The 24,700-nt window shown below is 40.6% G+C and overlaps 1 protein-coding gene across 1 annotated transcript in view; it reads right to left on the reverse strand.

The window, feature by feature from the left end:
* The window catches only part of KLF9 (Kruppel like factor 9), a 34,462-nt gene extending 10,591 nt beyond the window's left edge, over positions 1-23,871 (reverse strand). The window contains 2 exon segments of the mRNA XM_032213342.1: positions 21,625-21,762; positions 21,765-23,871. Coding sequence (XP_032069233.1) covers positions 21,625-21,762; positions 21,765-22,146 — 520 coding nt within the window. The 5' untranslated portion in view covers positions 22,147-23,871.
* Between the last annotated feature and the right edge of the window lie 829 nt (positions 23,872-24,700).

Below are 24,700 nucleotides of genomic sequence, written 5' to 3' on the forward strand. Positions count from 1 at the left end.
CAGCTATAACTGCAAGACTGAACATATATAGGTGTTCTAATGTAATTACAGGTGGTCCTCAGTTATCAGCCATTCATTCACAGCAAACATTTGAAGTTACAATGACCCTGGAAAAGGAGATTTATGACTGGTCCTTAAAGGTAGAGCCATTACAGCATCCCCATAGTCACATCATCACAATTTGAGCACTTGGCAACCAGGGTGCATTTTATGATGGTTGCAGCTTCCCATGATCAAATGAACATCGTTTGCAACCTTCACAGCTGGCTTCTGACAAGCAAAGTCAGTGGAGAAGCTGGCAGGAAGTTGCAAGTCTTGGTCATGTGACATCACACATAATAAACTGGTGATTTGCTTAAATAACCAGAGCAGACATTGCAACTCAACACGTTCACATCACATCTCACATTACAACTATGTCACTTAGCAATGAAACTTGCTGGTCTTAACTACTGCACAATCAGTAAGTGTGGGCCACCAATAATGGAAAGGCAAATCTATTTAAAGGGAATCCTGCATACGGCTTCAGCTTTTGATAAACTCAGGGGAGTTACAGGCAGCTTCATTTGCAGCTCGGAATCCCTGTAGCTGAGGATAACATATATGGATCTATATGATTACTTCTACTAAAAATCTCTGGGCTAGAATCTTCATTTTCCTTCAAAAAAAACCATAATGCAAAAGTGGATTATTAGAAATCCAGGTATTGCACCAGTCATCAAGCTTGAATATAATCTTTGATTGGAGAATGTTGCCAACTACGTCAAGATATTGATGCTTTTACTCTTGAATGAAGTAGTAAAATGGAGATACAGATACTAATTCAGCCTTGAGAATGACTCACTAGTATACCAATAATGTTCTCATTTAAACTCACCGGGGGAAGAAAAATAGAAGTTGTTTTATTAAGCCTGCGTATGGAACATAGGAAAGAATATGGTACCATTCATTCATAAATAAACTTAGCCACATAGTCACTTTGCCATATGAGCTAATAGGAGAAGTAAAAGAGATAAAGATGCAAAATGATTATCTGTAAGTTCAAGGAAGTGAATCAGAGTGATCAGCTCCAAAACCTGAGGACTTTCTCTCAAAGGGGTGTGTATCCTCAATAGCATAATAATGAAGTCTTTCAAACAGACAAGTGTCTCATAAAATGTCAAGTGGTTGAGCCCTCTCTCCTCTCAGATCTAACCACAATAACATAATGAGATGAAAAACGATCGTGTTTCTTCTGGACATGGGAAGCTAAACTAAAAAAAGGGGGGAAACAAAAAGACGGGAATTGAATCCACAGCATTCTTTGTGACAATGAAGGAGATAATGGAATCCTGCTAGTGCAACTTGGATAAAACATGAAAAAGCTCAGCCAAGTCTTGCACCACCAATTCCCGTGTTGGCGAACCTATGGCACACGTGCCACAGGTGGCATGCAGAGCCCTCTCTGCGGGCACATGAGCCATCACCTGAGCTCAGCTCCACCGTGCATGCACATGTGCCTCCTGCCGACAAGCTGATTTTTGGGTCTATGCCGGGCACATGCGGGAGATGCAGCGCATACATGGGGGGGCAAGGGGGACATGTGTGCGTGCGCAATGGGGGGGTTGCAGCGCCCCCTGGGGTCCATTTTTGGTCCCAGGAGGCTGCAGGGAAGCCTACGAGGCCAAAATGGGCGTGATGCAGTGCGACACGACACACATACCCCGCGGCCTGTTTTTTTTTTTTAAATATAATTTTTATTAAACATTATTACCTTTAAAAAACAAGAAGAAAAATACGACATAAATACAACGACATAAGCAAGACAAATCATACATAACAATATAAAGTAAAACATACAGATACAAATGCCGTTTTAAACATACAACCCCCCCTCCCCTCCCCCCCCCACGGTGACAGTCATTCACAGCCCAATTTTTTCTTTCTTTCCTCATTATTAGGTCTCTAAGCCACATCTTTTCATTGCAAGATTCAGGGATCTATTACAGTACCTATGTTAACTTTCCCCATTTTAAGTCCCTGCTGTTCTCCTAGTCGCCCACATATACCATAGGTTCCAGCTAAGATAATGTTCTGTTTCTCCTTTGTCTCTCAGCCAGCCCGTCATTCTGTCCATTTCTGCACATTTGTAGATCTTTTTAATTATAGCATCTTCCGACGGTATAGTGGTGGATTTCCAAGATTGTGCATAGGTTATTCTTGCAGCCACAATTATATGCAGGCTCAAGTGCCATATTGAACTGCTTATGTTATCTGGTTTGATGCTTAGTAACAGGTTCTCAGGTCTCCATTCAATGTTTGCCCCGGTAACCTCTTTTAACCATTTTTTAATCCTTTTCCAATATTTCGTGGCCTCAGTACAGGACCACCATATATGATAGAATGTGCCCTCCTTTCTTCCACATTTCCAACACAATGGAGATAACCCAGGAAACATCTTGGCTAACCTCGTTGGGGGAAGTGCCACCTATACACCATCTTGTATATGTTTTCTTTGAATGCAGTAGATGTTGTAAGTTTAATGGTCTTACTCCATAGATCCCACCATTTGCCCATTTCAATTTCATAACCTAGGTTTCTCTCCCATACTATTAGAAGGCTTTTGTCCATCTCTTCATTAGTATCTTGGCAGGTCAAAAATTGGTAGATCTTCGATAACATTTCTTGTCCCCACCAAACAAGATCTTATCTAGCCCCTGAGGGTTTGGGTAGATCCCGAAACGTGCCTTATCACTTTTAAACCTGTTTCTAACCTGTAAATATTCCCACCATTCCAAATTCCTTCCTGTTGCTCTAATTCCATTTTTGTTTCATGTTGCCATCTTCTGTCATGATATCTTTATATGTTATGTTTCTTGTCCAATTAAATAAACTCAGATGCGTTAAGGCCTCTAATGGTGCCAACCAACACGGAACCCTAAGATAATATTTTTTCCTCATTTTTTCCCAGACCCCCATCAAAATCTTCCGAATATAATGTCCCATGAAGTACCTATGGGGGGTGTCTCTTTCTTGCCAGAGGGAGGCATGCCATCCCTGGGGGAGGTCATGTCCCTCTATAGCCAATAGGCGCCTTCTATTCAACATCACCCAATCTTTCACCCATGTCATGATTGCTGCGTTATAATATGCTTCCCAATTGGGTACTCCGAAGCCTCCCAGTTCTCTGCGTTTTTGCAAAGTTTGGGCTTTGATTCGTGCTTTCTTGCCTTGCCATATAAACTGTGTCACTATTGTCTCCAAGGATTTAAAAAATTTTTGTCCAATTTAGTTGGTGCCGTTTGAAACAAAAACAAAATTTTGGTAATACATATGTCTTGACTGTCGCAATCCTACCCATCAGAGACAATGGTTTGCTACTCCAATTGGTCATATCTTTGGATACCTGTTGTAGCAATTTCATATAGTTATCTACCTTGATAGAGGAACATCTCTCCGTCAGCCAAATTCCCAAATATTGTATTTTGTGGGCCATGTTGATCCCTAACAGGTTTTGTACTTCCCTTTTCTGGTTCAGAGTCATATTTTAATTAACAGTTTTGTCTTCTCTTTGTTTATACGTAGCGTTTATACGTTTATACCCCGCGGCCTGTTTTTGCTCCCAGAGGCTTGCAGGGAGGTCTACTAGGCCCAAAACGGGGCAATGGGGTCTCATGCGCATGTGCGGATGGCAGGGGAACGTGCACATATCTGGGGGCGGTGGTGTTGCACATGCATTGCATTATGGGTGTGGGCATGCAGGCACGCTGTCGCGGACCGCCCACTTCCAGCACGTGACAAAAAGATTAGCCATCACTGACCTGTTCCAAAGCAAGAATGAAGCTGTAACTCCAGGTCTTAAAGCAGGTCCTTCCTTGAGGTTTCATGTGTCACCAATCAATTACATTGATTCTGTTATCAACATTTCTGCAGCACTTCATCCATCTGCAGACTATGTTTTTATTAGCTGCTTCAAGCAAACAGCATGATGATGTTTCATCTCAAACTAAGTATCATTAATTTATAAAATGGGAAGACAGTTAGTGATTGGTAGTGACTTTTGGAGATTTGTGGGAGATTTCTGTTGGATTATTATTTCAGTGAAACAATAGAAGGTTCTGCTTTTCCAGAATGAGATGGGAGAAAGGGATAGAACAGTGGTTCCCAAACTTGGCAACTTTAAGACTTGTGGACTTCAACTCCCAGAATTCTCCAGCCAGCAGAGCTCTGCTGGCTGGAGAATTCTGGGAGTTGAAGTCCACAAGTCTTAAAGTTGCCAAGTTTGGGAACCACTGGGATAGAATAATGAATTAATTAATTCATATTGATATACATTTAGAGGGAATGTAAAAATAGAGGGAAAACTAACATCCTACTCCTAGCCCTAACCCCAATCCTGAGCATAATCCTAACTTGGCAAGCTTGGTAACCATTACCATTATTGAAAAAACCGTCTAACTGTACCTTCGAGCAAATGTTAAAAATTAAGCTGACCGAGAGAAGTTCATGAACCTAAGATAATATCAAAATGTTATTTGTAACATATTCCGATGATTTTTAAAAATGTCCTCCTTCTGAATTTCTCAAATATACATCCACTAAAATCCAGGTTCTACTTTTATTATGACTGATAGCAATGCTAATATCACTGTTATCCCAGATATCCAAAGAGAAATAGATGTATTGATAAAAGAGAATATTTGTAGCACAGGGTTGAAATGGGGGGTCCTTGGTGCTCTCTGAACTTCTTGCAGAGAGTTCATTGCCCAAACTAGGTAACATTGATCACTGATGATGTTATCCAGTTTGGTAATGAAATGCCTGCAGGAAAACCACCAGTCCCAAAGAACACCAAGGACCCCTCAGAGATAGATGTCAGCAATAGATGTCTCCACCCCCATGGGTGTAAAAATGTAATACAGAAACCATGCTCACCCACAATCCTCTGTGGACGTCCAAGATTCAGATAAGGGGATTACAGTTTTAGGAACATTTTTGATATGACTAGGAATTCCATAAATGTATCAACCCAAATTCACTTGATGTCCCAATTAGCCTGATGGATAGAGTTCCAGCTGCATTGGTAGTTCATCTTCTACTAAGAGAAAATAAAGCTAATGAGGAAAGAAGGGAAAAGTGTAATAAAAAAAACCAACCACTTGATAGAACATTCTGACCAACAGCTCTAGAAAAGGCAGAGGAAATTTTTTTAAAAAAATTTAGAGAGGATTATTATTCTGAATAGGAGAAAAATACATTCAAGCCCAAGCCCAAAATACATTTATTTCTCAGGATCAAGATAAGCACATGTTTTAATCAAAATGTGATAGCTGATTGCCACCATTAGTAGTCATTTCTCCATTACTCCAGAGAACTGGGGAAAATCATTGACCAAAGAGAGCCATTGCTGCTTTAAACCTGTCTATCTTGTGCTTGCTGTTTGGCCTTGAATCTATCCTCTTGGCAATGATCCTCACAGATTTGGGACACGTATCCTGGAGGCCTCTAAAAGCAAAGTGGAGAGGCAGAATAAAACATAGCTGTGAACAAAAGCAGGAACGTCCTATGCAACAGCCATTTTGTTACACAAGCTTAGTTTGTGGGCTTCAGAGCAAGACCACGCTAGAAAGGAGATTTTAAGTCTTTACTGTCCCATGACACAACAATCTTTTTACAAATGTATTAGTTTCATCTGTAGTATTTTAATCCCAATGCAAGGTAGGAAATGGTTTATTATATGTGATCATTCCCCCGCCCAATTAGTCACAGATTTTTTTCCATGATAATCTATTCCTAACTTGATCTTTCAGATCTTCCAACAATGCACCCATTGCCACTTGGTGCTGTTGTCCTCTTCTTCTCTTTCCTTCCCCCTTTCCCTAGAATTAGATTCTTCTCCAGAGAGAGGTATTTGCAAAATGTGTCTGAAATAGGATTATTTGACCAGTGGTGGGATTCAAATAATTTAATAACCGGTACTCTGTCCTAATGATGAGCTGGGTAGATGTGTCTTGGTGGTCATGTGACTATGTGGGTGTGGCCAACTCAATGTCATTCACGTCCATGGGCGCTTCACCTTAGCTGTTACAATGTAATAAGGGTTAACCGGAGAGGCAGTTTCTGTAAACAGGGCAATAAAGATTAGGCTAGAAACAACACCAGAATGTTCCCTTCCTGCCTTCCTTACAGGATTAGCCCTGTTAAAGTGGAAAAAACCAAAATGAGATTTCTTCCAACAATCGTTCTCCGAACTGCTTAAAAAGTTAACAACCAGTTCTTCCAAAAGGTGCGAGCAGGCTGAATCTCAACACTGAATTTGACTCTGGTCATTTGTGCCTTGACTGAGGAATTATGTTAGGCAGGCTGGCAGACTTCTAAAAAGTTACAGGATATTCCCGAGAGCTTCCAGTGAGGTGCATGTGAACTAGACATCTCCAAAGAAGGGGACAGTAAATTGCAGAGATTGCTAAACAGATTTTATTTATGTATTTATTTAAATCCCACCCTTATTGTTTTACAAATAACTCAAGGTGGCGAACATATCCAACACACCTTCTTCCTCCTGTTTTCTGCACAACAACAACCCTGTGAGACGAGTTGTTGTAACTGGTCCAAAGTCAACCCAGTTGGCTTTCAATCATGGTCTCCCACTTTCCAGCAAGGAGGCCTTAATTTCTAGACCAAACTGGCTCTCTTGACAGAGATCAGGCAATACAAGCCTTTCCAGACAAAGGAGAGATAGTGAGAATATGTGTTTGTTTTCTGAAGAGTTGCTCCTCATGAATAGAACGCAAGAACTGAGGGTTTTGGAGCTGGATCTTGAGCTGAGTGACTGGGAGTTGAGGGAATTCAATGAAATCCATAGTCTATTATAGACACAAAGTTTAGTGGCCTCATTTCTTAATCACTTTTAGATGTAATTAATTTATAGCTAAATACAGATTGTCTACATGTCAGGATAAGACTCCACTTTATTTTTAATCTTACTTTCACTATTTTTTTAAAATAACTCGAGGGAGTGAACATAGCTAATACTCCTTCCTCTTTTTATTTTCTCCACAACAACAGGCCCAGGTGGGTTGGGCTGAGAGAGAGTCACTGGGTCAAAGCTACCTTCAGTGATTTATAATTCTTTTCAGATTACAAAGGAGTAAAAAAAGGAAGGAGTTTCAAGGATTTATAGTTTTTGGCAAAAAGGTTAAATCATTATTTGAAAACCATCAAAAGATATAATTTGTATACATGGTAAAATACATAAAATATTTAATTCATAAAAATTTGGATGAATTTATTTTTGCAAAAGAATTGTTTTGCATATAAATCTCCAACTAAAACCAGATTTCGAATTGACTAATGGTAGATTTATTAATGGAACTTAATTTAGAGGGGGGCTAGATTTTGATACTGGAATTGATGCCTCAAATTATTTTGTAGGAAATATATGGAGAGTTTTATATTTTTTCCCTATGAAAATTGGTCGTGGATGAGGGATTGTAATGGAATGATCTCCCCACAAATGGACAGAACCTCTTGGGGGAGGGAGATTATTAACAAATTACATATGTTTCTAAATTTGATGGACAGTTTAGGGCTGGTTCATATATGAAGACAGAAAAATGGCAATTCAAAAAAGTTTACTCACATTTCTTAAAAACATAGGTCTTTTCCAAAAATAAATATGATTTGGATTTCAAAGGATTTGGCCACAGAAATTTCCAAAATAAAGATGTTACCAAAGACTTTTTTTAGTTCATAATCCTGTGAGCTTGATCTACAAAAGAGAATCTAATTTTTTTAGATGAAGACTAAAGGAAAGTTGCTAAATAAGAAGCAATAATGAAATATTGTAAAACGAAACCAAAATAATTATTAAAAATAATTCAATTAAGGGCATTGATTTATGAATGGATTGGGTGTGAGTAGAGATTTTATTAGAGGTCATAGCAGTGATCTTAAAAGAACAGTCAAGAGAAATCACAACCTATTTTAGATGAAATCACAAGAAAAGAAAATTAAAGAATTCTCTGGAGAAAACAAGTATTTTTCAGCAAATTAAGTTTTTATAATGGCAATTATCTATGTTAACAATACCAGAAATGGAAATAAAAATGAATTATGCAAAACAAAAGAAAATGAGTTTGCAAATATACCAGGGAAGCAACTAGCATAAATTATGAAAAGAAAAAAGAAAAGAAAATGGTATTGAAATTACAAGGGGGAAATATTAGTGGACAATGAGATTATATAAAAATCATTTCATCAATATTATTGCAATTTTATAAAGGAAGTGAAATTTCCCTAGAGAAAATAGATGAATATCTAAAGAAACAAAATTTACTGAGGACTCTAGAATAAAGACAGATTACGAATGGACCTCTAATAATAAGGGAAGTTTCTGAAGCTATAAAAAGATTAAACTAGGAAAGATTCCTGGACTAGATGAATTATCAGGTTCTTATTATAAATATTTTAAGGATGAACTTTTACAACCTTTACAAAACATGATTAACTTTACCCTACGGGGAGGAAGGATGGTTGAAAAGAACATTAACATCCAAAGAAGGACAAGATATGACTTTAACAAGACATTATGGACTATTGAACAATAACTACTGTACAAGTTGTTCACAACAATCCTGACTGATAGACCAAAACTATTTTTGCAAGAATATATTCATGAGGAACATTATGGGTTTTACCATTAAAAAAAGTTGAAAGGACGATGTCAGAAATTATTAGACATTTTGGAATACTTGGAACAACATAATAAGAAACACATGCCACTGATCTTTTAAGAACCAGAAAAGGCCTTTGACAATCTGAACGGGGCTTTCTTGTTTGGGAAGTTATGAATTTTGGAGAGAACTTCATAAATGAAGATAAGACCAATCTACACTTCAGAGAAAACAAAAATAATTGTTAAAGGAGATTTAACAAAATGCTGTGATAACAATGAATAGGGATGACCTCTGTCTCCTCTTGTGGAAGTAAAAATTTTAAAATAAACTTTTAATTTAAGAGCTTTTGCAAATGAACTGATATTGGTTTTGGAAATTCTTTTAAAGGGAATAGAAATAATAATGGGCAAATTGTAACATTTTATGCATTGGGAGATTTTAATGTTAATAAACAGATTATTTGGATATCATTATGACAAATACGAAATGCATGTTATTTTAAAATAATTATGTTAAGATATAGAATGAAGTTAAAATATATGTTAAGATGGGATAAAATTGCCATTGGGAACAACTTCTGGGATAATAATGAATGTTTCACCTAGACTGATGATTTTATTTTAGATAATACCTGTTTTGACATGTAATTTAAACAGTTTCAGAATACATCAAAATTTGTGCAGCAGGGGAAAAAATCTGTTAAGTTTTTACGTTTAATTTCCATTGTTAAATATATAAAGTGTTACAAGATGTGCTCTTAGCTCAACCTTCCTTCACAGGTTGTTATTGTGGGAATCTAGGAGGAAGAAGGATTATTATGTATATACATCACTATGAGATATTTATTAAAAAATAATAAGTCAAGATGGATGGATGGATGGATGGATGGATGGATTGATGGATGGATGGATAGATGGAAGGAAGGGAGGGAGGGAGGAAGGAAGGAAGGAAGGAAGGAAGGAAGGAAGGAAGGCAGGCAGGCAGGCAGGCAGGCAGGCAGGCAGGCAGGCTGCATTTGCCTGATTTGAAATTGTATTTTGCAATTTGCTGTTTGGTTGGGATGCTATAGAAAAACAGAAGCTTTTGGGAAGTTAGAAAGATATGACCTGAGATTTCAGTGGCATAGATATTTGTGATATAACAAGTCAAGGTCAGTATAGATTTAAAAAAACCATTATGTTAGACACTAAATATTGAGAATATGGAATAGATACAAACCCATGTTGTTCCTGAAAATACCTCAGAGGCTCTCAGGGCAAGAAGTATGTCACAGAGGAGAAATAATAAGCAAACACCAATGGCTTAGTTACTATGAGATATTGGAATTTTGTCAAGGGAAATGTAAAATAAAATTAAGGGAAAACCTAGTGGCAGAGAAATATAACTTTCAATGATTCTCTTATTTATAATTATTATAAATATTTTAACTAGATAAAATAACTCATGGATTTGAACTTTCTAAGACTGAGTATCAAATAGAATTGTATAGAAATGATGACTATATAATTGCTAAAATGTATAAATAGTTCTTGAAATTTGAAAGAGAAGAACATGTGAAAGATTGTATCATAAAGTGGGATAAAATTTTGGTTGTAGTATAGTGATGGGAAAAAAAGGGGAAATATGTGTCTATACGTTAAGATTCACAGGATCTTAACTTTAAAAATACATTGGAATCATCAGTTCCTTTGGGACTGGTAGATGAACAGTTGGAAAAAAGTCATGGACTTTGTTTTTGCATATGATAACTGCAGTGAGATTATTTTATGGGCAGAGATGGAAAGATTCGGCACCGCACACAATGGAAGAATGATTGTTGAAAATGATGGAACTTGCTGAGATCGCTAAATTGACTTTTTTGATCAGAGAAAAGACAATATCTACATTTATTGCTGACTGGAAACCCCATTAAACAAAAAACAATGAACTTATGATTTATGGTTTGATGATTAAACAGAATAGATTATAGAAGGAGAGCTATGTTATAACTATAGAAAAAATGCTAAACTTATAAGAGTATATATACGGTAACTGCTATAAAAATAATAAAAAACGCTGTATCTTTTTCTTAATCTTTTCTCTCTCTCTTGCACTTCTCTTTTATTTCTTTCCCTTTTTTCTTTCTCTTTTTTCTTACTTTACATTAGTTTATGTTAGCTTTTATATTGGTTTATGCATTTGTATTGTTGTGTGTATGTGTGTTTATCTAAAGTCGGTGGTGGGCTGCTGTCGATTCTGACCGGTTTGGATGAACCGATAGTTCTGGTTAGCAGTTGGCCCCGCCCACTCACCACGATCACTGAATCGGTTGTTAAACTGGTTGCAGCCCACCCCTGTATAAAGTTACTAGGTCATCCCATTTTTGCAGTACTCCAGTTCCACACCTCCATGTATTTTAAAAACAGAACTGCACAATGGAGAGGGTGTTCCTTTTGTGCCGGAGTGCTTTGATTAGTCTTTTTACAGAGAACGTGTTTTGTACTTTAGCATTTCTCTGCATTCAAAACCATGATTCAAAATCTTTTCCTCGTTCTTCATGCTCTCCAGGGAAATTTTAATCTTAATCAATTTCCAAATCTTAACAATTGGGTTTCTGTAAGAGAAGAGATTCTGTAGGTACAGAAAAAATTCTAAAAATGGCCTGGCCCAGTTCCTCTCATCCCCACTTAATTGACAGAAAAATATAGTACTAGAGGAGTTTAGGGCAACAACAATGGGTGGGATTTCAGATAATGACTGGCCTGAAGAATGAAAATATATCCTTGCTTATTCTTGCACTTGAAACAAAACATATATCCATATCAAGAAATCCTAAATCAAGATAAATCCAGGGATTTACAATTTCACATTGGCTACTAGATTTGGTTTGCAAAAATCCAAACAGCTGCTAGATATAAAATATTATTTTTCATGGCTGCCATCTAGATTTCTCTAACTTAAATCTGATAGGGGGCATAGTTTTGCATGCTGCAGCATCCCACAGATAGGGCTCCACTTGTTTGCATGGCCCAGTTTCTGGCATATTGTGGACTGGACCAGGGTTGGGCTAGACTACACTCACAATTAATTAGAAGCACAGGCCCTAATTGCTGGGAAATAATATACAGGCTGGAGAAGACTCCTGTGAGTCCCTTGGCCTGCAAGGTGATCAAACCGGCCAGTCCTAGAGCAGATCAACCCTGACTGCTCTTTAGAAGGCCAGATCCTGAAGCTGAAACTCAAATACTTTGGCTCCCTAATGAGAAGGAAGGACTCACTGGAGAAGAGCCTAATGCTGGGCAAGATTGAGGACAAAAGATGAAGGGGACGATAGAGACTGAGGTGGCTAGATGGAGTCACTAAAGCAGTCGGTGTGTGAGTTTGAATGGACTCCGGGGGATGGTAGAAGACAGGAAGACCTGGAGGACCATTGTCCATAATGTTGTGATGGGTCGGACACGACTTTGCAACTAACAACAACAAATATACAGGCCTTGTCCTCCCCTCCCCTCCCCTGATAGCCCATTCTGAAAATAGAGGATGTTGATTCAGAAAGTCTTTGTTTGGATTCGGGAGACTTCTTATAGCTCTCTAACTAGAACAATTGTCTTCAGATATCCAACAGATGTGTGGAGACTACAGTTCTGGGATCGGTGTATAGTTTTGCATTTGAAAAACTGTAAGAGAATTTCTCACAAAATTTAAACTTTAAAAAGGAAATTCTGGAACAATGGCCATGTTGACTATGAATTCAGGGAGTTTTTTGTACCCACATATTAGAAAGCTGCCAAGCTGAAACATTTTAGAGTGTTCTTTTTTTAGGTAATCTGGGTTTCCACAGAATTAAGGGGGAGGGAATTTCTTTGTAAGGGGCTAATGGGAGGGGGGGAGAGAGTTCTTGAACTCAGCCATCCAATCCTGTTCTTCCCCATAAACTTGCTAAGTCACCAGCTTTCGCAAGCTGGGTTTGTCTGAAGCTCCACCTCTTTTGGTCAGGAGTTCCAGGAACTATTCTTTTATAACAAACAGGTTCTGCAGCCTGGGGAAAAAAAAATGAAAAACCCTGGTCTAGAATTTATCTTTTAAATCTGTAAATTCTTTTATATTTTAAGTGAAAGGAGATAAACACACACACACAAGTGAGAGAGGCACACAAACACACTCCTTTTTTTAAATTTACACTCAAGACACAAGTTCAGGACATTTGTTAAGAGAAAAATGGAAGTAATGTAAAATAATAAAAAAAATGTTTTTACTTCACATGACACTGACAAAGATTGACTGGCTTAGGTTTGTGCAGTTGTGTAGACCTGCTTTCACTGAGTTTTACGACAAGGGATGGCACAGCTGACTGGCACAGCTGGCTCCTCTGGGGGAAAAACCTCTTATCACCAGCTTCAGAGGGTTATCAGACTGGGCTGAATAAAGCCCAGACTCTTCTGAGAAGGTCTTGGAGAAATGCTCAGAGTGGCTTGCTAACAAGATGGCATGTTAATTACATAGCAGAGATATAGCAAGCTGCCACCATAACATACAATGCCACAGCAAATCACAGAGAAGGGAAAGGCCAGGGGAAAAACTATTCAGAGTCTCAATTCCCCCATCTTGAACCTGCTCCTATCACAGAGTTTAAAAGGAAGGTTTGACCCACAATGCATGCTGGGCCTTGAGTCAATGCTCAGATTACTGAAAGCCAGGTTGTTAAAGATCAACAATGAAGTGTGACATTCCACTCACTGCAAGAAAAGCAAAGTTAAGGCCATATTCAAGGGGTTGAGAACTTGGAAAGTGAATGGCGGCCAAAATAACATTAGCTTTGCCATTCCAAACGTACTCCGCTTAGAGTAGAAAGTCAACGAATGGATGAATCTCATTGGTCAGCTCCACATCAATATCAGAGAGAGCCCATCATGCCACTCAAGCCCTCCTCAACATTTTCCACATATGGTAGTGAAATTACAGCCCTGAATATTGTCTGTAGCAACTTCAGAAACAGCCAAAAAAAAGGAGAGGAGAATCTGCAAAAACATTCATAAGGCTGTGAACTGCTTCACAGTGCTTAATTCGTTTGCCTGCATCAGAATGGATCTGTTTGGAGTTGCAAATCTGCTTTGATAGAGTCATATGTTTGAAGCTTCCTCAGATCAAAGGTTAACTTCGATAATTTGAAGATTTGAACAACCCCAACTTACAGCACAATTATTGTGGAATGTTGATTGTATCTGGTTGCTCAACAAGAGAGAAGCCTAAAGCCTTTGGTAATTTTTGATTCAGAACATTAAAAAATGTGTTTGTGTTTTTAAATATTAAAGTCAATCAAATACATTCGAATACACTTTCTTTGACCCTAGGCCAGGGGTGTCCAGACTTGGGAACTTTAAGACTTGTGGACTTCAACTCCCAGAATTCCCCAGCCAGAATTCTGGGAGTTGAAGTCCACAAGTCTTAAAGTTCCCAAGTTTGGACACCCCTGCCCTAGGTCAAAACAGGAGACAGACTTTAAAACAGTCATAGTTAAAAACTTAAGCCCTTTATACATATGGCTCATCTGTGTTCTAAGGAAACACAATGTTTCATTGTTGAATGGCAGAATTTTGCAACTCCATAGTTCTCTTTAGAGAGTCGGACTGCCAGGAAAAAGTTATGTAAAACTGCTCACGGTGACCCGATCAGTGATATGAAGAAATTATAGATTCCTCCCCTCTTCCTGCTTCTTCGTAGAACTGGAAGTCAAACTCGCCATCTGGCAACAACTGGCAGTATGTTCTTGCCAAGCTTCGCATTGCTGGCACGATCCAGGAAGTTCATTTCAGAAAGGAATCTTTAATGCTCGGCTTGGAATGACCACAGATCTAGGAAACTTTAAAAGGAATTTCCCATCCTCATTTATACTGACCTCACTAAGGCAGGATCCCTTTGAATGATTTGAAAAGCTTTTTTCCCAGCTCTCTCACTACCTGGGCTGAGTTGCCACTTGTGAGATAAGCTGCCAACACCCTTTGTCTGTTGATTGATTGTGTCTACTCTGCTTTCCATGCCTTTCTCAGCCTGCCCACAAGCTCTTCACAGTATACAAAAAAAAGAGAAAACATACCCTCAACCTATGGCACCACTAGATAACAGAAAGAAGTGAGTACTGCTAAATTGGAAGGCTCAGAAAAAGTAAGACTCCACTCCAAGAAGATGTTTAACAGGGTTTTAAAAGGTTATCCAACACAGAGATCTACATTCTGAGACCATCTACCCTTTAAGTAATGTCGACATTCTCATATCATGGACTCCCTTGGGGCCTCTCCCAGTTGTGCAAAGATTTGTAAATTAAATGAACAACACCCCTCCCCCCCACCAGTGTGATTCTGGTTTTTTATATCGTTGTTTATTTTGGAAATATAATTTGTGGCAGCTTTTTGGGGACAGATAGTGTGGGAACCAGTTGAGAAAAAAACCAAGATTGTAAAGATGGATTTTTATGCATCTAGTACTGACTCCATAAATAGGTACTGCGGTGGAGTAATAAAGATTATCCCCACACTCTTAACACTTCAAAGCTTATAAACAATTTGAACTACTATCTAAATATACTGCAATCTTCTTTATTTTCCAAAAAACTGGGGTCAATCACTATATTTTGGCAAATTTTACATTCATCCTTTGGCAGTTTACTTCTCATCTTCCCCTCTTAAGCAATAGATGTTCCAGAATTGTTTAGAACCTATTAAGCTTCCATGAGCTAGACCAAAGTCTCAGCACTGATCTGTCAGATTCTTTTTCCATTTTCTAGAAAAAGCACTGTTTTCTTTGGGTATTTCACAGCAATTTTACATTTTCATTTCTCTTCTGGCATCAATTGTCCCAAACACTTAACTCCCTGGACCTAACCTTAGGACTGGGAATGCCACTATTCAAAAACATCTGGATACTTCAAAATCAGCTGGTAGCAACCTGCAAAGCTTCCTTATCCTCCACGTAAGTGATTTAAAAAAAAATAGTTTGCTATAAACACGTACAATCAGAAAAGCATAAAGGAACTACAGGTAGTCCTTGATTTATGACCACAATTGAGCCCAAAATTTACATTGGTGAGACATGTGTTAAGTGAATGTTGCCCCGTTTTACAATCTTTCTTGCCACAGTTGTTAAGTGAATCTCTGCACTTGTTAAGTCAGTAACATGGTTGTCAAGCAAATCTGGCTTCCCCATTAGCTTTGCTTGTCAGAAGGTCACAAAGTGTGATCACGTGATTCCAGGATGCTACACCCATCCATAAATGTGAGTCAGTTGCCACGCATCTGAATTTTGATCATGTCACCATTGGGATGCTGCAATGGTTTGCAAATGTAAAAAATGGTCATAAGTCACTTTTTTTCAGTGCCGCTGTAATTTGAACAGTCAATAAACGAATTGTTGTAAGTCAAGGACTATCTGTAGTGGCGTGAAGGGGAAAAATGCTTTCGGATGCACAATGCAGGAAGATCACACTTCGAAAGAACAAAGTTGCTCTTCATTTTTTTTCATAATTCTGTGGAGAAGCTGTCTATTTAGGCAGCAAGAATAGAAGACCAGCTCCGAAGATTCTTTCAGTTTGGATAGTAGCTAGATATGGTATTTATCTGTCCATATAGGAAACATGCATTTAAATACTGAATAATGCTTTTTTTTTGTTTGCTTTCCTGCTTTTAGAATTGAGAAATTGGATTTGATTGTTCATTTCTTTTTCAGACTAGAAAGGAAACAGGTCCAGAATGGGGAGAAACAAGTGTGCTGTAGGTTGATGTCCTGAATCAGGAAAAAATGTTACATTGGTTGAGTCCAACATTCTTGCAGCCAAATGCTTTCAAATATGATAAAAGTGTCTTATTTCAAGTAGGTGGCAAGATAACCATAATGTTGTAATCTAGGAGATTTCTTAGTAAGTAGCTAATTATTTGGCCACCTGCGATGTGCTGTCGTAGCTGGGGAAGTCCCCAAGGGCAGAGGGAGGAATTTCCTCATGTCTGCTGGATGTCAACAGATCTGGCACTTGGAGAATGTCCACAACTAGCAATTAAAGTTACTAGCCTTGGTGTCAAAGGATGAAGCTGATGGGTAAGCCTGGCTCTTATCATTCACTGCTTTCTTTCAAAGTGGGCATTTTCCCTTGTTTAGGATGGACTACGTCAGTACTCTATTTCATTGAAAAAAACATTTGTTTCTTCAAAACATTAATGTGAATAAATGTTAGTTCCTTTATGGAACTCTGATGCAGCAGGCAATACAATCATTGCTTACATGAATAGTAAATTGAAATTAGGATTGAAACAACAGGGCAAGAGAGTAATAATACCTGCATTAATGTCAGAAATTGTTTTTTTTTCCAAAGAAAATATTTCCTGACATTTTATCTCATGTAGTCATTGCATCTACCAGATTATACAGATAGTCCTCGACTTAAAACAGTTCATTTAGTGACCATTCAGAATTACAACGGCCCTGGAAAAAGTGACTTATAGCCATTTCTCACACTTACGACTATTGCAGCATCCCCATAGTCACATGCTTAAAAACTGATTCACATTTACAACCATTACAGTGTTCCAAGATCACGTGATCACCTTTTGTGACCTTCTGACCAGCAAATTCAATGGAGGAAGCAGATTCACTTAGCAACGGTGTTATAATTAAAAACTGCAGTGATTCACTTAAATGCAGAGAGAAAAGTCATAAAAGGGGACAAACAAATGGGAATAGGAAATAAATGTTTCATTTGGCAACATAAATTTTGGGGCTCAGTTGTGGACGTAACTTGAGTACTTATTGAGTACTGAATTGCAATCTCTCCATTTATATCATGTATATCTTGCCATGAGTAAAATATTAGGACCATAATATGGACAACCCAATGCCATGGAATTAGGACTAAGATGAAATTAAAGTAAATAATTTACTAACACCCAACCCCCATATGGAGATTCTCATACACACATGATAAACTATGCTTTGTTTCTTGTAATTGTCCCAGGTGCCTCTAAAAAGCATATCTTTTACATTGCCTATAAAACCTCTGCAAGAAAAATAGAGCTTGAGAGTGTGTTTAATTCTTCATGATCAGGCTTAGAAAGCTAAGCATCTGTCTGTTCTTAGCTTCACATCCCAGCTAACCCAAATCTTCCATAGCCTATGTAAAAACATTCAGCATAACTCAATGCATTGTTGGTGCAATATGATTTCGGTGCCTCCCCACTTCTGGAGTCCCTGTGGATAGTGCCAAAACCATCACGATAATCCATGCATTACCGGTACTTAGTTTAGCCACGCCTTCCCACCCCACCCCTCCCTGGCACCTTCTTTCTCTGAAGCATGCCAGGCTGGTGAGAGCCATTTTGTCAATGTGTTTCTATGTCAAGCCTCAAAATGCAGAATATGCACCTTGTGTGTACAGCCTTACCTTACCAGGGAAAATATGGTTTTAATAATATCGGTAAAGAAAACACTAAAAAGGTACAAAACATAAGATAGAAGAGAACAGCCAAAAAAATGTCTCCAGGGAGATGGCGTGTACAAAAGAGAAATGGGCTCTCCGTCTGCTTGTATTCAGTGTTTACTTGCTTCAGCCATAATCATCCTATATCTTAGTCTAAGAGAGTGGTGGGAAATCTCTGGCACTTGAGAAGAGGTTGTAATACTCCTATCAGCAGAGCCAATGATAAGGAATGCTGGAATTTTAAGTTAGCAACTAGATGAGATCCATCCTTGATATCTATTTACAGACAGTCCTCATTAATGACTGCCTCATCTAGTGACTATTTGCAATTACAAGGATGATGAAAATATAACTTTGTGACTGGTCCTCACATTTACAACCTCCATAGGTCTGTAAAGTATAGGAAAACTAAAGTAAAAACATGAGCACATGTGCAGTTTCACATAATGACCAAGTTGGAAGTTCCAATTGTAGTTGCTAAAGGAGGATTACCTGTCTATATCATTGAATTATATTTTCCCTACAAGTAACATGAATTCTGATTCCTCCATATGATGATAGGGATTTGATAGGCCAAGAAAATTAGTGTTCAGAGGCAAAACACTAAAGTTTCTAGTCAAATTATAAAACTATTTCTTGCAAATAACTCAATGATGCAATACATCCTCAAAGCAAAACAGGGATTATTTCCTAATTTCCATCCCAAATTTCTCCACCCTTCAGTTGGTAGTAAATGGATTGCTGTTCTCTGAACTAGCTCCTTGATGGAAAAGCCTTGCATTCATAAGAATAGGAAAATATGGAAGGTCAGTAAATAATGAAGATACTACTAATTTGTAGAATGGTCATTGTCAGTCACAATTCTCAGAATATGGTACAGATGCTGCTATCAGGAAACTATAAACCAGTGATAGGAAAAGGGAAGTTTAAATGCATTTCTATAGTGTAGACCTTTGAGTTAGCTGAGTATTGATGTGGCTTCCTTTTCTGAAGTCGTACCTTTAATCTTATTGCTAGGAAGAAACAAAATTTAAGGACTTGCTTCATTAGAATGATTAGAAAATCACTGGCATTTCCTATATGTGGGATATTCTCAGCAATTGACTTTACAAATTATTTAGTATTTCTGCCATGCTACAGAAAAAAAGCTGATGCTCATATTCTCTTTCCTTCCTGTGTTATGGGTTTTAGCCACAGGAATCACTGCTGAATGACACACGACACTCCTTTTCCTGTGCATTTTCCATTCTGCAGCTTACGATGCCCATTGTGTGAACAGGAAAATAGGTTTGAGATTCTCTCCCACACATCATCCAGGAATACTCTACCACAGACATTCAGCCAAATCCAGTTTGCCCCTCTCCCTTAGGTAAAAATTAAATGCACCTAATGTGGACATCAATACTACCATGACTGGCTTCCTATAATGAAGATTTACTCCTTTTCAAGTGAATTTTTTTAAATATATGGTGGAGAAAATATCTATAAGAAAAATGCTAAGGATTACCGACTTCCGTTTTGCTTCCCATTTCCACGCAAGGCACTTTAAGCCCTAAATGCATCACATATACATCATAAGAAAGAAATCAAATCCATTCTTATACTCTCTGACCAATGTTTTTCTTCAGCTCCTAACTCACATGATCTAATCTAGGTCACAAAAAACCCGTTTCACAGATCATTTGGATTGAGGAGCAACTTGCAACATTGAGTCTTGCTACTCTGTCTGGCTTTCAAATAGCGGGAACATAATGCAAATAGAAAAACCATATTCACAAACCGGATGAAAGCTGCTTATTTCCCAAGATGGTATTGAAATTCCTTACCACGCTGCTTGTGCTTTCAACAGGCCATTTATCAGGCCATACAACTATTGCCTAGATTATTTTTCTTCCCTGCCAAAGGAAACCCCAAATAACATACAATCTGACCATCCCCAACACCAGGCTCCTTGTGTTGGAAATGGCATGCTACTCTATAATCACATGACCAACACAAGGCAGGCTAAAGTTGTGATGTGTGTTTTGCCAATGAAGCACCATAAATATATGTAGCCCCATGTGTAGCCCCATGTGTCATCTCCAAAGCTTACTAACCACCTCATGTTGATCACAGATGCTGCCAACACACCCACGTACGACAACTGGGTACAATGTGCTCTGGTGGAAAAGATGGCATTCATTTCCCCCAATCATTTTGTCTTTCAAAGAAGCTCACTTTAAATATCCTAATCAGCGTTTATCTTTAAACATATTCGCCAAGTGCTAGGAATGCACTTTCCGGTGTCTGCAAGACAGTACCAGATGTACTAAGAAACAGAATTATAACTGGTTATAATATGCTGGGGTTTGAACTAAGAATAAGCAAACATACCCTCAAAAGAAGCAACTTACTGATGATGCACTCAACAAGTTCAAAGCCCACAAAAGAAGGCAATTAACATGACACAAATGTCTCAAATGAAGACAGCTGCCATGTTACTGAGGATTGAATGAAAATAATGAATTTTTCTTTTTAAAAAAATGGTGGTGTCACATGCATTTGGACATCATTCAACAAAACTGTCCCAAAACATGGACCACAGGGCCTTCTGCTTTTGCAGCCATTATTCTTTCCCGCCCCCTTGCATTTCACATCCCAAGGCAATGAAAACCAACAAGCGCCCACGTGGGAGACCTCAAGAGAATTGGAAAAATACGTCATCAATCCACGACAGCCACCAAACCCAGCCACGCCCAGGTGGAGTTCATGGAATCCAGAGGTGCCAAAGAAGCTAAGCCAAGCCCAGCATTAAAAAAAATCTATTTCTAAGGCAGCAGCCAAGAAAACATGTAGTTAGCTCCTGGTCTAGAATTTCATGAGAATTCCAACTCAGTTGTTGAGCAGCTTTTGATTGATAAGAGAAAACCTTAAAGAGAGGACCCTCAAGCAATCACAAAATAGGAGGAAACCCTATCAACTTCCCCCATGTAGCCCCCCCTGACCCTTCCTCAAATATCCTTTGGAGATTGAGATGAAGGCTTCCGAAAGGAACAGCTCCTCTACTGGCCCGATCGGCTCAGTGTAAGGCAAGCTGATCTACAGAACAGGGGGAGGACATGCAAGATCCCGGAGGGTGTCATCTACTCCCAACACCCTCATCTCCTCCATCCATCCACCCTCAGCATTTTTGACGTGTCATTTGCAGTAACACCCTGTGCTCAAATGCACGCCGCCTGCACCAGAGCGAGCTCGGGAAGAAAGCAGGCAAAGCAGGAACGGGCAAGGCAGAAGAGCGGCGCTAAGGCAACCGCGGCATTTTAAGGAGGGTTCAACTGAGGACAGCCGACATACTTGAAGGAGGGGAGGAAAAGCGAGCGGGCCGCCGCGACCGCCGCGGGAAAAGAGCTGGGCTCGGCTCCCCTTCCTCGTTCTAAACCACTTGCCTTTTGCAAACAGGTTCAACTCCCGGGACGTCCCCGCCCGCCCCCCCCTCGCCGCCGCCCCTCCGCCCCTCCCCCCGCCGTTCACCTGAGTGCCGCCGCTCACCTGTGTGGACCCGGTAGTGGGCTTTGAGGTGGGAGGACTTGCCGTACACTTTGCCACAGCCGATGTAGGGGCACTTGTGTCTCTTTTCCGCGGCCAGCTTGCCTTTGACCGGCCCTCCCCCGTGCAGGAGGGCCAGGCGCCGGGCCCGCGAGCAGCCTCCTGGCCCTCGGCGGGGCTGTGGGAAGGGCTCGATCCCGATTCGGTGGTCACGTCGCTGTCGGAGCCGATGTCCTCGTCGGGGCTCTCCACGCTGTCGCTGCAGATGGAAGGGGCGGGGAGGGGTCTGTATTTGTTCAAGTCCAGCAAGCTCTTGGCGATGGTCACCAGCGTGCAATAATCCTTCCAGGCGTCCCGGGGGTCGTTCATTTCCTTGGTCACGACGGCAGCGGCGGCGGCGGCTTCCTCCTCGGGCATCTTCAGGACCTCGGCTTCGCGGGTCACGTCCGGCGGTGCCACGGAGCGGTTGGAAATGGAGACCAAGCACTGGGCAGCCACGAAGTCCATGTAAGCCACCGCTGACATTTTGCAGGCGACCGTCGGGCCCCCCGAGGTAATGATTTCAGAGGGGGAGGGGCAGGGCGAGGGCCCCGGGGGCAAAACTTCCTCCGCGCCGCCTGCCTGTGACTGCCGCCGCCGCCGCCCTCTTGCCCTCCGAGGGCCGGATAGGTAGGTAAGGTGGCGGTGTGACGAGCGCCGAACGGCTGGGTCGCCTTCCTTCAGGTTGCGGATCGCGGGTGGAGGTGGGGTGGGGTGGGGTGCCGTCGCAGCCAGGAGGGATCCACTGCCGGGGCTCGGCGTTTACATAACCACGATCATCCGGGATTCCCAACCAGGAGAACCGCCAAACTAGCCTACCTTCCCGTCGCCGTCGCTTTCCCGCGCCCCCTCTCCACCGACGCCGGACAACTCCAGATCGGTAAGGCGTTGCGCGTGGGTCGTGCCCTCCCGGACCCGCTTCTGTGGCTAGACACTGATAAGGCTCCCTTCTTCGGAAAACAGGGTCACGAGTGGTGGTTTCAAGTAATCCAAGTAGCACCAGCAGGGAGTTTTCCCTGTTCTTCTTCTCCTCTTCTTCCTCCTCCTCTTCTGCCTCCTCCTCCTCCTCTTCCTCACCCCGCAAGGGGACGGAAAGCAGAAGAAAATCGAAAGGAGCTCGGGGAGAGCTCAGCGATCCTAGCACCCGAGCCGCCGCCGCCGCTGCGTTTGCTTCTCCGCCCCCGCTTCGCGAGGCTTTCCAGCGCATTCACACACTCCTCAGAAGGCGCGGTGCTGAAACAGCAGCCCAAGCGTGAGGACTACGCAGCAGCAGCAGCAGCGACTGAGGCTGGATCTGCCCACTGCCTGACTCACTCCCCCCTCGCCTACGGCTCCTCAATGTTCCAGCACAGCCCTGCTCAGGACCGATTTCGCAGAAGCCCATCACGCAAAGGTTCTTCCAGCGAGTCCCCCCCCCCTCCGCCCCTCCACCCCCAATTGGTCAGCCGGGAGAGTGATTCAACTCTGTTTACCTTCTCCTCCTTCCACTCAGAAGGTTCCTTTTTGCATGAGGGGTGTGTCTACAGACCGGGACCTCGGCCAATCCGGAGGTTTCCTCCCGATGCCTCGTGCTACTCTCGACGCCTTGTAGCCCCCCTCTTAAAAGGGCAACGGAGGGAAAGGCGGGAGAGTTTATCCCAGCGACACAGAGGCTGGAAAGCGGGGAGGAAGGCGCTCGTCGCCTCCAAGTGCCTCGTCAGGCGGGGCCTCGGCCGTCCGGCTTTCAGCGACCCACCAGCCCCAATTTCCGCTGGCATCTTTCCCCTCCGGGACTAATTGCCCGGCGCTCCGCTAGCCAGGACTCCAAGTATGGTTTCCCGGCAGAAATCGGGTTAACTGCCTCACCGAAAGCCCTTATAGTCCCAGCAACCAGCTAGCCAATCAAAAGTGCTTTGGCTGATGTAACTAACATCGCTCCGCCAATGAAAAATACATTCCAAGAAGTCCTCACTTGTAAACTTAGGACTGAGCATTGGTGGGGATGAAGTGTTTTGAAAGTAAAATATAAACTTTAGTATAACTTTGGGAAGGGGGGAGGGATTGTGTAATTGCAGTCTATTTAGTTCCCACATGCATTTGACAATTAAATATAGATTATGAACAATCAAGTCTGATTCAAACAAAAGAGTCTAAGATGGCATCTTTGTATGTTGTGGAATGACTAGTGTGGGAATAAATAAATAAATACAGGTAGTCCTCGACTTATGACGACAATTGAGCCCAAAATTTCCATAGCTAAGCAAGACAATTGTTAAGTCAGTTTTGCTCCATTATACAATGTCGCAACCTTTCAAGCAGTATCAAGTTAATACCACGATTATTAAGTGAATTTGGCTTCCTCATTGATTTTGCTTGTCCGATGGCCGCAGAAGGGATCACCCTGGGACACTGCAACCATCATAAATACATGCCAGTTGCCAAGCATCCGAATTTTGATCATATGACTATGGAGGTATATTAAATGATAATTCACTTTTTTCAGTGCCATTGTAACAGTCACTAAACGAATGGTTGTAAATCAAGGACTATCTGTATGTACCATGCCTTGACAAAGCTGTCCCACCAAAATGATGATGATGATGATGATGATGATGATGATGATGTAGTAAAGGGTAGGCCAAAAATTTAGACGCTGGGAGGAAAAAAAAAACCTAGCAAAGAAAGAGAAATGTTATAATCGTTTCTCTTGTTAGTATGAATAAGTGAACATATAGGCCATTAATGAAGTTAATATATTTGTTGTTATTTTTAAATCACTAGATTTATTCTTTGCTACCTAGAATAGATTTCTGAGATTATCTTAAATGCTTCCTCAATTATCATCAACTCAGTGGTAATATTTAATTATCTTCTGACAATCTTGCCAAGAAAACCACAGAGATTAGTTGCCAGGAGTCAAAAACGGACTCAAAGGCACGCACACATAGAGACACTCTTGTTGAATTATTTGTTCCTTTTATAGCCCAAGATATTCTCCACAATTTCTCCAACAAGCAATTCAGAAGCATACATTCTTCTTTCTGATAGCCCCACCTGTCAC

The sequence above is a fragment of the Thamnophis elegans genome, chromosome 3 (assembly GCF_009769535.1).
Source record: "Thamnophis elegans isolate rThaEle1 chromosome 3, rThaEle1.pri, whole genome shotgun sequence".
NCBI lineage: Eukaryota > Metazoa > Chordata > Lepidosauria > Squamata > Colubridae > Thamnophis > Thamnophis elegans.